We start from the raw sequence: 12,374 nt of genomic DNA, 5'->3' as shown, positions 1-12,374 counted from the left end.
ATGAATTATATTATGAAGAGAAGAACATTGTGTGGTGTTTGAAACCTCTCATATTAAGGCTTTTGTGCTCTGTCTTCTTGAGAATTCCAGACCTATGTAGATCACAAGATAACTTTAAACTCTTTGTCATTTTCTTTCTGTTTCTCTTGCTATCTGTGCTTCAGTTTCTCTCAGAACAAAAGTGTTTTTGATTCTGTGTGCAAGCTCTGCCAGTGGGGAAACTAAAGCAAAGGGACAGTCTGTTGAAAGAGGTGGACTTTAGGTCTCATTCAGTACAGATCCATCTGTGACTCATTCTGTCCTTTTGCACTTTGGTATTGGAATAAATACTATTGCCTTCAACTTAGCACAAGTGCACTGAAGAATTACCTTGATTTATGTATGCTTTACTTACATTAACAGGTAACAGCAGTTGTTCCAAAAGTAAGAAACAAAAACATACATAAGAAAAATTATGATTAATCTAATGATAAGCAAATTTTAATAAGAGCATTTGTATATATATACATATTATATATGCATACAGTACATTACAAAATGTCACATTAACACATACTGTGGGTCCTTTTGGACCCCCACTGTACATACATTTTTCATATAAAGCATATTTTGTATTTTCACTCACAAGTCTGCTCTCTGAACTGCTCTGTTATTATGTCACCAAAAATTAATAATAATTTTTAGAATTGCAAGGCATGCAAGTAAGTTTGCTATTATCTGACACATATTAGTGATAAGCTCATTTGCAACTTAATGATAGAAGCTCAGGTTTTATGAAGGAAATTCATGACTTCATTAAGCAACTACTGTGCTTTATTACAAGGGGAAAGAAAGCAATTAAATTAATTAGAGTAATACAACACATACATTTTCCATGGTTAACTTTTGCAGTGGCAGTCACTACGTTTACAGTTTGGTCCAAGCTGTACTAGGAGTACTAGGCAGTGGAGTGAAATTTTGCTAAACTTTGTGAAATGGAGTGAAACTGTAGTCTGTGTTGCTCTGCTGTCTTTGTTTTTTAATTTTCATCTGATCTTAAACAGATAGTTACGCAATTTTCTGCGAAGTTTGTATTATCTCAGGTTTATGATCTGATGTGTCTGAAGTGTATTTGGTTAAAGGGTAAAAAGTTAGTGAGCATTTTCTTGTCCTGTCCAAGATTCAGTAGTGTCAAGCTTACTGGAGAAAAGCTAAAATTACCTGAGAGGTACAATAGTTGTTCCTTCAATTTAAGAGGGTAAAAAGTATCAAAAATAAGTATTGTAGGGTATCAATTCAGAAAGTTTATATTAAATACCCTGCAATTTATTTTCAAATGTTTTCAGCGGCAATTTTAATCAATTGTAGATCGTAGATATGGTTATGAAAACTATCTGGTTAAACCCGTAAATTGGTGTTTTTCTTTAATCCTGTTCCATGACTTTTATTTTGAAAGCTGTAACCGGAAAATATGGGGCGTAATGTTGCTGTCTTGACACCGGTCCTCCACATGAAAGGCAGTAGGGAGGCAGGATTAGGATGAAGCGTTTAAGAGTCACATGGACTCAACTCTCTAACTGGTGTCCAGTTGTTCTACTCTTGCGCTCAGTGAGAAGATATCTCCCGTTTTTACTTAGCTTCCAGCTTTGTTTTTATTTTTATTTTTGAACTTACCTTGCATTTTAAGCTTTCTCATCCAGCATTTCGGCATTTTTTTTTGTACTTTTCGTTGATTTGGAGTGCAGAGACCGGTTCCTCCTTCACTTCACTATGCTGCCAATTTTGCACTTTCACAACTGAAACCTGTTATGTAATGTGAAACTTTGATTTGCCGAAGGAAATAAATTTTGCGTTAATTTACTCACAATGACTGAGGAGAGCAGAAGTGAGCACAGAGCTGAAAGCGGGAAGGACTTGGAAAAACAGCTCCGGTTACGAGTGTGCGTCCTAAATGAACTTTTAAAGACTGAACGGGATTATGTTGGGACACTAGAGTTTTTATCGGTGAGTTATGAGAACAATTTTAAACAGAGATGGCACACAAGTGCACGGTTTACTCAAGAGAATGAAACCTCAAAGCACACAAGCACACAAAAACAGCCACCCTGTTTAGTATGCATGGTACATCAGGCTCCAGAGCAATAACGCATCCACTAAGTGTTACATGTTAATAACCTGTGCAAAGTCCCCTGCATACGACTGTTACTTTTTACTGATGTGAGCAGGATTTCAAGCATAAGAATCAACTTTTTGGACAGTTACCTTTAATACTCTGGGAACCCATCCCTTTGATGGAGATATTAACTTTTTAGATTGCAAGTGTGAAATGGGAAGAGCAGTCACAAAGGGGCATGGCACAGCTTTAGTTCCTGCACAGCGAGTGTGATGTTTAATCATCTTCCCATAGGCTGGTAGAGGCTCATAGTGGTTTGTCTGGCAGACATTTAAGCCATTTGGGGCAATTTTATCTAACAGAGTCGTATGGTGATAAATAATAGACAGATAAACAAATAACAACAGGATCAAATCTTTTCTTTCACAACGTATAAAACTACAGAAAAAATGGAACAAATTCATCAGAGACACTTGTATAATGGCATCTTGATCTCAGCTCGTTGTGTCTTTGTCACACCCAGGCTCCTAACTTATAATGTACAGCAATATTTTTATTGCCCCATTTGCCACTAAGCATAGGAAATATAGGAGAATGCAGTTTTGCTGCTGCCTCTGCCAACTTCTGATAAAATTCAGAAGTAGAAAGTTCTGCCAAGGACATCACAGGTGGCCACAAATCAAAACCACTTCAGCTGGCACTCAACTGGGAACACATCTCCAGCTGCACAGTGACACAGGAATGATGTGCTGTCAGCTTAATGGTATTCAATAAAATAACACCCGACCTCGAAGACATGATGGAAGGGCAACTCTGGAAATTTTTCCCTGTTTAAACCTGAAGTGTGCGAAAAGTTGTCACTGTGTAGAGGTGGCAATCAACTATTTTAACTGCCTTATTTGACAAATAAATATCTGGCTGTTGAGGTTTTTAAAAGCAAAAGTCCTTGCAGTCACAGTAATATGATGTGATCTGGACTGTGTGTTTGGCTTGATGTCTTTCACCATATTTTCTCAGCATTGCAGCTTCTCAGCGTAATGGGAAATTTGCGTGGAAGTCAGGTCAAGGGGGCACTTTGTTGTATGTTATTAAAAACGCTGCTTCCCAGACCACATGTATGAATGTGTACCCCCCCCCACACACACACACATGCCCACTGCCCAGATGTATCCAATGGAGGGCAGATGAACCAGCGAGGGGATGGAGCTCTATCTGCCCTTTCTTAGAAGTGGCATCACTGGAGAAATGGTGGAAGTGATTACTTGAGGGAATGTGTCCCTGGTGGTTGGGGTTTGGGGAATGTAGCCACCCCTCCTTTATCTCCCCTGTAGTGCTGGAACTGGGATTCATTTCAGAAGTGACTGACCCTTACAAGGCAACTCTGTTCTGGTGGAGCATGTTGGGATGGAGGCCTCAGATTGAAATCTGACAGTGAAAGATAGTTATTGTTGGTTTAGCTGCATGTTATAGCTATGCAAGTGCATGATAAAAAGCTAGTAAGTGATAGAAAAAGGCAAAGAGTCACTGTTATCTACTGTATTTATCATCTGGGAGTTTCTGTGGAGCATCGTGGAAGATACCCAGGATGATCAAAGACACTCCTACTGGGGAGAGGGTCATACTGAAGACTTTCATCTGATCACACACAAACACGTGCTCACCTCCCCCACTTCCTCTACTGCCATGCTAGGACCAGTTACAAACCACCCAAGTCTCTGTATGTCTAGAGGTCAGAATGGAGGACAAACTAGCCCACCCCTCTGTGCGACTCCCTGGTGGGATAATCCAGGAGACTCCCAGAACCAGCGGGGAGAGATGTAGACAGGATATTGCTAGAGGGGTGAAAGGGAAAGGCCTGGAGTGGATTAAGCAGTAGATATTGCCAGGAGGGTGAAGGGTACGGGGGTGGTCTCCGCAAGTGGCTGGGCTTGGTGCCTTCTCTTGTAAACTATATTTCCTGGAGGAGGAATTCCACCGAGGTTAGGAAATGCTGTGGAACAATGAGGCTCCGGTCAGTAGCTGAAGTTGAACAGTAGAGCAGAGATTGTTGCTGCTGATCCGTAGGACCTAAACACAATGCACCTCACACATACTTTAATACTAAGGTAGTGGAAAACAAAACAGAGAACAAGGATGATTAGAGCAATTTGTCCCAGGACAGTAAGAACCTATTGTGTGGCTTTACAAACCTCTCGTGGGAAAATATTCAGATTGCATCTTTAATGTGTGTTCACTGGAAAGTCTAAATTTGACTTTCTTTGGTTTAAAGCATCACCTTTTACATACCATATAATAAACTTCCATAGTAGTCTGATAGTGATAGGTAGGCTCTAGGGAAGCTGTCTGAAATATCTCAGGCCTATTTTACATAATGAACAATTATAGCTGGAGATAGTGGGTGGTGGTGGACATTGGTGTTTATCTTGGACAGCTTTGAGCCAATGAAATGATTCTTAGAAATGCCTCGATGAGAGGAACAACTCAAGACATAATGTAAACAGGCACTCTAATGAGCTTTTTGCATTTCTGCATTTTTTTGGTCACACTGTCAAATGAAATACTCTGCTTAGTCGCTGCCATTGTTCGACGTTTATACTGAGACACTGAAAGCTATTTGCTTGCATGATAAGCACTTAAAAGAGAGAATGAAAGAAGGGTCAATGGAGGAAACCTTTCATGTCCAGGTTCTGGAGGGAGATCTGAGCCACAAGTTAACTTAATATATTTCAAAGAGCTTTGCAGTACATTAAGTGGTCCCTCAGCTGCCGCCTTCCTCTCCCAAACTAAAGACTGCTGAACTATGAAGCAACCACTGAGTTTAATGTTTAAAACTTTTTTTAATCCCTTAGATAAATTGAAATGAAAGAAATGTGGGTTGAGTCATTTTAATAGAGTAGATCTTGTCATTCTCTTAAGAAAACTATTGATTATTAAGGGATGAAATTCAAGATAGATATTTCAGCTGTAGTTTCATTTTTGAAAGACAGTTGGATATGATTGCCTGTGTTATATTGCCTGGGCTTTATGTGGAAAATTTGTTGGTCAACAGACATGTTGGTGGTCACTTAAAGTCAATAGCCTGTTTTCAGTGAAAATGGCTGCAGGAAGTGGGAAATCAAGCCTAATGGAGAAAGCAGCCGCTAACAAGGAGCATTTACTGCCTCTTAGAAACCCAGGTGTTCAAGTGAACCCTGTATGTGTATGTTTGTATATGGAGGTTCCACATCTCTCTCTCTCAGGATGTGGATCTGTTTACTTCTTGGCTGGGATGGTCGTGTTGGCCCAGACTGCTGGGCCAAGAAGTTGCTTGTAACATATGACCAGTGAGCAGTGCTGAAGGAGGTCAGATCAGGGGGGCATGATGAGAGGGTTCAGACCCTCCGGACAGACAGTTAATGACCTCAAAGGTCATGACTTCTTGTTCCTACCCCTTTCCTGTCTCTGTTAATCTGTAGACTTCATGCCAACCTCCAGCTCCCCCGCGTACCGATGGAAACAGGATCACAAGATGCTGATGATCAGTGCGTCCTGATTTGATGAAAACACACCAACAAAAATGTGTAAACAGTCACTAAAACCAACTTTATGTTTGTGTGTGTGTGTGTGTGTGTGTGTGTGTGTGTGTGTGTGTGTGTGTGTGTGTGTGTGTGTGTGTGTGTGTGTGTCTGTCTGTGTGTGTGTGTGGGTGTGTGTCCAATATCAGGCTATATATGGATGCTTGTTGTATTCATGTTTTTAAAAAAGGTTTTACCAGGTTTTCTTATAAATTTGAGATGTTTTATCACTATTTTAAGATGTTTTTGTGCTATTGTGAGAATTTTATTAGTGTTTTCAGTTTAGATTAACATGCAAGTCATTCTTCCCTCAATATGAGTAGATTTAATAGTTTAAATAGTTTAAAAGTTTAAAAGTTCTGGAGGTGTGGCACCTGTTGAGAAGGGAGTTAAGTGAACCGATTACCAGAGTAGATATATAATGTGAAAAAAAAGTATTGCACTATTTGTCTTCGATAAACACTAAATTATGTGAGATCAACTGAATTATAAAAACATTCCTATTATTATTTCCTAACAGTAGAAAGCTAATTCGTCAGTGTTTTAGAGGTCAGAAGCCAGAAATGTTAAGAGCTATTGTCTGGATTTGGAGGAGGACGAGTAGGAGGAGACGCTGGGTTAGAGGGCAAAAGCAAAAGTTGTTTATGTAAGTGTATTGAGACTGACATCACATGGTATAGCCCCTTGTTCATATATTGCTAAGCTATTTAAATAGCTTTTTAAAGTCCCAGATCAGTTAAGACAGGGTGTGTTCAGCATGTACTCACATGATGCTAGTGTGCTGGGTTTGGGCAGTTTTGGGGCTGAGGGAAAGTGCTCAATGCAGCGAGCCTCCCTGTGGCCATTTACTGTTGCTTACATTATTTTATCTCTATAGTGGGCTTGATTCCACAGCGAGCTTTGCGTTCACACAGGATGCTGTTTCTGCCCTGATAGCTCTCTTCCTTATTTCTTAATTACTTTTATGTCTTTATTTGGGGTTGATGATAAACCCATCACACTTATTTGTTCCACAACTACCTCTTATCCCCTGTACTCTTTCAAATACATGAAATATTTTTAGGTGGCTCCCTTATTTTCTTGTTGTTCACCACTGTGTGAACAAGAGAGAGCGGTGGCTGCATATGTTCCTTCCATTATCTTGGATGTTTTGTTTCCAAGAAGTGTATTTTTCCACTTTCTTTCTACATGAAAGTTTATTATGATTCCATTAGGCTAGAATTGCATGTTTTCCCATCACGGAGCAGAATCTTCCTCAGAAACTTCTTATAAAGGCCAAGTTAAATTCAGATCTGCCATAATTTAGTCTTATTCCAGGTACATAGACAAACCTGTGACTATTCTATGTATATGTGCGTGTTTTTAAAGCAGAAAGAGAAATGGAAGCAAAGAGAGAGAGGTGAGATGTTTTTTTCTCTCACTCTTCACTCTTTTTAATTGGATTTGGTCAGTGTCTCCTCTCCAAGAATACAGGCAGTTTCTCTCTTGTGTCTGTCCCCAGTGGGAGGCCCCCGAACTGATGAAGTGGCTCACTTGCATTTCAATTTCACACCACTGCCACTACACAAGGGGCCTGCACTTTATACCATATTTGCAAGGATGTAACCTTCACTTCCGGGTTACTTGGGATTTGTCAGTGATTTGTCATAGTCTGCATTCCTGATAAGTGTAAATGCATTCTTTGTCAAATTGGAAATGCTGTAGATGCTCATTTTGTAACTTTTAAATTTTGTATGTGCAGTACCAATAGATGCATTATGTGATATATGTGTAGGTTAACCTGTTTAGAACCCTATCTTTAAACTTAATCTGTTTTTTAGCCAGGCTGAAGATAAATGACAGCGAGGATTAGCTTGGCGACAGCCGTCTCCTGCAGAGATTTTTGCACCAATTTAGAGTCCCATATCAATTAAAACACTGAGTGGGATAATCCCTCATCTTTCCATTGAGCAATGCTGCTTCGGGAGCTGTTGTGTTTTCCATTTTTTTATCCATTCATCTTTACAAAAGAAAACGTTTAGCAATTTCCTAGATGTGCCATTATCATTGGGAAATGTTCAGTAACATGTATTCCTACATTATGGCAAGTTGTTGAATTACTAGAAATATGGAATATTGTAATGTTCAGTGAGAGACGTGATAGTGAGAGTTAAGGCAGTTTGATTTAAAAGGTGGTTTCTTAGGTTTTAGACCTTAGTGTAGGGCTTGGTATTGAACATCGGTCTTTTAGGGTGCTGACCAAAATGTGTACTGGAAGCCAAATGTACAGTCAGACCCTGGTTAGTTTGAACAATTTTATGTTGCTAAGCTGGTTAGTTTAGTTTAAAGAAAAGACTGAAAACAAGGGGGGAAAGCTAGTCTGGTTCTGTGCAAAGGTAACAAAATTTGCCCACCAAAATCCAAAGGGTAAAAATCTCAAATTATGGTTTTATGGGGGATTATGTGCCAGATCCTGGGCTGGACACAATGAGTTTGTGATGTCTTGTCGTCACTGCGACAAGACTACGCAACCAGCGGAAACTTCAGGAAGTCACTGCTCCCGGCCAAGACGAAGTCCAGTACTTAACCTCCCGTAAATCCACAGTGTTTTTGCACATTGGTTTTTGTATGGATTAAACTATGGAAAAATGTTCTGAGGTTCTGGTGCTGGTGTTTCCCCCTGTTTCAAGTCTTTGAGCTAAGCTAGGCTAACTAGCTGCTTGTTGTAGCTTCATATTTACTGTGCAGATACCGAAGGTGGTATCGGTCATCTCAAGAAAGAAAATAAGCTTATTTCCCAAAATCTCAAAATATTCCTTTAAATTAAAAAAAAAAACTGTAGAAAAAAACATGTTTATATTTTTAAAGGTAAGGTATAAAAAAAAAAGTTCCCTTTGGTTCGGAAAGTCAGGAATCGCCCAGCTCTACCTTTGTGAGTGTGTTGTTTGCTGCAACTAGAAGTTGAGTATTAGTTGGGGGAAAAAAATTTTTTAATTTAAAATAGTCCAGTCTAGTCTATGAATATATTGTTAACTGTTTGGTTACAGTCCTGTACACCTTCTTTCTGTCAGTGTAAAGTCCCTCTATCAGGGTCTTACACTGGAGAGGGTTATTTTGCTTTTGTCTTAGAGGCCAATTTTTAAGCAGGATTTCCGTCCTTCCTGGCCCTCACCATCTTTACATTGTGCTGCATGTTTCCTGCTCAGCACACATACACACACACACATACACACTCCCATACAATCGCACACACTGGGCCCGGAAAAGCAGAGTTTTACAACAATTGCCCACTAGCCAACATTGAGCTTCATTGCATATGGAATAAGGATGCAGTGACCCTTGCATTAAATCCATCGAATGGCTTCAGCTCAGCAGGCACAGGTTGTGCTGTCACGCTGCCCAGAGGAGAAGGCTGCATTTGATTTTGCCAGTTCCAGCTGCCTGGTCACATGGTGCTTACGTGCGACAACTAGAAAAGTGGTGGGACTCTGGTAGACACTTGTCTGGACATACATGCAGTGTGAAGGGGTCATCATCACAAGGGGGCCTGTGTTTTAGCTGGCATGTTCTGCTGCTGGGAACACTCTCACACACACAGACAGATATGCACAAATGCTTGTTCAAATAAGAATGCCTGCAGTGTGGTTTAGCACTCTCAAACCTGCCTCACTATTGCCATAATTTTGGATGACACGGTTAGAAAAAATTACAACATGTTTACAAAACCAGTTAAAAATTGGTATGTTGCTCAGTAGCCCAATGAAAGTTATTGCCTTTAAAAATTAAATTACCAGCCATGTGGTTTGGTATCATGAAGTGTCCCACAAACTCTATGGTGCAACTGCCTCTAAGTTTTTAAATCTTTTTTTTGATGAAGTGTCCACTGAAAATGTCTAGACAAATTTGCATGTTTCTTCTGTGGATAAACTCACACTTTCCACATCATTCATGTCTCTGTCCATCCTGCATTTCTGGGCTCAGAATCCCCAAACATCAAGAGCCCAGCAAGACACGATGGGAAATTCCACTTCACTCTAAATTATTTAATTAAGCACTTGAATAGGATTTTTTATAGAAGCTCTGAGAATTAGACAAGTGTCTCTCTGTCTCTAAGCATGCCCTGTCTACAGACATCCTTTTCATGACTGTCTTTCTTTCTTTCTTTCTTTTTGTTTCATTTTCGGTGTCTGAAACTATTTATCTCTGATTCTGTAATACCATCGAATGGCCCCTGTTTGAGGAATAGAAAATGAGTAAGCCTCTGCTTTCCACTTTTAAATCTTGAACTGGCCTTTATAGTGAATATGAATATGAATCCTTAAGAAGGATTCATATTCAAACTTTTTTTCAGACCGATTATCTATTATTGAGGTTATGAAGATTTTACCTCGTTGCTGCCTGAACTGACAATATTGATGCCCCACCAGGTAATCTGAATGCAAACATATTATTTCCTGTTAGACAGTGCTGGCATTGTCAGCTGGACAGGTCCGACCCAGCAAACCTGATCAAGGTTTCTTTAATAGCCAAAGAGGGAGAGCAGCCGTTTTAATTGTTAAAAATGTAAATTACAAAACAAACCACTTACATAAAAACATATTCCTCTTCTCTTTACTAGATCCCAGGTAACTGTCAGTTCCACAGCTGTTTTGTTTCTGATGTTTATAGAAGTTCAACAACATTTTTGCTTGGTCATGGATGTGATATTTACTATATTGAAGTACACTACTTTGGAAAAAGCAAAAATAAAGTTGTTGACCACAAAATGTATGCAAAAGAGCTATTCAATTAAAACAAGTGAATGTATAGTAAGTAATAGTTTCCATCGTTGCTTTTTTTGGAAGAGAAAGTGGGCTAAATAATGCTGGGGTCTATACTGATCCAATGCAGTCATGTTGGCCTGGTGCCTCCTGCTCTGTCAATTCACAGACAAAAAGAAGGCACAATGTGCAGAGCCCTGGCAGGGTGGGGTGTTTGTAGGGGTGGACAGTAACAGTTGTGCTTGGGGGGAGTGAGAGAAGCGAAGACACTGGCAGGGTAGTTGTTCAAATCTCATCTGACAGTGTCTGATTCTGTTGTGTGTAAGAGAGGCTGAAGCTGCAGGTTTCCTTTTTTCTTGCCAGTCCTCATGAAATAGATGGTGGGGGGGCTGAAATGGTAATCAAATGAACTATCTGGGTGTGTGACAGTCACGCTTGGGAGTGCACTACAGATTGGGAGACTGATGATTCTGCTTAGTCATCTTGGAGATCAATACAGGGTAGTGGTGTGTGGCTCTGATGGGAATTGCCAGCTATCAGTGGGTGAGGGTTTACTTGGCTGCACACGGGATTTGGAGAAACATGCTGGGCTTGGTCTCCGAAGACTAACTCTCATCTTCTGGAGGCTTGTCTCACTGATTTATATCCAATTTCACAAGTCAAAAGATCTTCCTAGTATAGTGAAGATGCCTGCCATTTATAATGCCACGATGGGTGAAATTAAACAGACCCACAGTCTGTTCCACTGTCAAGATCTGTTCCTCTGTTCCCCTAGGCCCCTGTCTTCAGCCTCCTCTCATTTCTCTCAGGCCATGTTTTCTCCCTAGACGCACCATTCTCCTTCCAACCACCTGATGTCCTTATTCGTTCCTCCCTTTTTCCATTCACCTATCTGCCATCCATCCATCGTTCCTACTTATCATCAGTCACCTGAGCTCTCCCCACCTGCACCTTATTCTGTACTCTTTTTATTCTGACTTTTCCTTTTGTTCCTTGTTTGGTCATCTGTTTCTGTTCTGCTTGCTCACCGGTCTGCCTGTAAGCCTGATGTCTTCACTACTTTAGCCTGGCTTTGTGTCCTCATTTGGGTCCTACTGGTCTGTGCTATGACCAGCATACCCTGACAGTCAGATATTCAGTTAAAGCATACAAGCATAATTTTATGCTTATGTGCTCATTTCACTCCAGTGTCACTCAATCCATGGAGTTCACCAGGAGTCATGCGCAGACGTTGGACACAGACATATTCATCGGATAAATTTCTTCATTCCAGCTGTTTTCAGATCTCCTTGGGTTCCAGGGTCAGTGAAAGGACAAGAATAACCAACTCGAAGAGAAGATTTTTCTTTACCCTTCATGAAAAATAGTGAATTCTTGGAAATGCATCAAATTATGTTGCTTGGTTGGTCAAAATATTTTTTTTTACAAGCCTGACCCCCCCTACTGTATTTATCACAAAACAGGCATTTCCTAAAACAAACTTTCAAATTGTATTCCAAGGACTATCTCTTGTTGTCTTGAAAGAAGCCTCTTCATCTACAGTATTTTTTATTTTTAGGAGTTTTCTTGTGCTCATGCAGACTGCCTGAATTTTAAAATTACAGTAGACAGGTGCTCCTTAGACAAATGGACTTTTGTTTGCTAGATCCTGTGAAATGAATACTCACTATGTTCCCTGCACTTAATTAAAAACGGAGACCCTGCATTAAGCCTTGCAGATGAGCCTTAATATCCACTCCCAAGACAGACATATTAACATTCCCCACTGTATTTATAGTGTCTGTTTCCTGTACACTTACCCAGTGGAGAGAAATGGGCCAGTTTGGAAAAACTAGCCAGAGGACTAATGAGATGGGGAGGCCAGGATGACGTCTGGAGGTGTCATTGGGACCTGTTGAAGACAGGATGGGAGTGGCTTATAAGAGAGAATCACTACAAAGAGCCTTTTCTCTCTTTTCAGATTTTCCCCAGTGTGCGCTCAGTGTCAGA

General features: G+C 40.2%; 1 protein-coding gene across 3 annotated transcripts in view; it reads left to right on the top strand.

Moving 5' to 3' along the window:
* The first annotated feature begins 1,562 nt into the window (after positions 1–1,562).
* The window catches only part of prex2 (phosphatidylinositol-3,4,5-trisphosphate-dependent Rac exchange factor 2), a 93,699-nt gene continuing 82,887 nt past the window's right edge, over positions 1,563–12,374 (top strand). For all 3 annotated transcript variants that reach the window (XM_040126659.1, XM_040126658.1, XM_040126657.1), the window contains exon 1: positions 1,563–1,983. In XM_040126659.1, the coding sequence (XP_039982593.1) occupies positions 1,846–1,983 (138 nt within the window). In that variant the 5' untranslated portion in view covers positions 1,563–1,845. The remainder of the gene's footprint in view (positions 1,984–12,374) is intronic.

Source organism: Xiphias gladius, chromosome 5 (assembly GCF_016859285.1).
Source record: "Xiphias gladius isolate SHS-SW01 ecotype Sanya breed wild chromosome 5, ASM1685928v1, whole genome shotgun sequence".
Classification (NCBI taxonomy): domain Eukaryota; kingdom Metazoa; phylum Chordata; class Actinopteri; order Istiophoriformes; family Xiphiidae; genus Xiphias; species Xiphias gladius.
The sequence above is the reverse complement of the archived record's forward strand: the minus strand, read 5'-3'. Positions and strand labels throughout refer to the sequence as shown.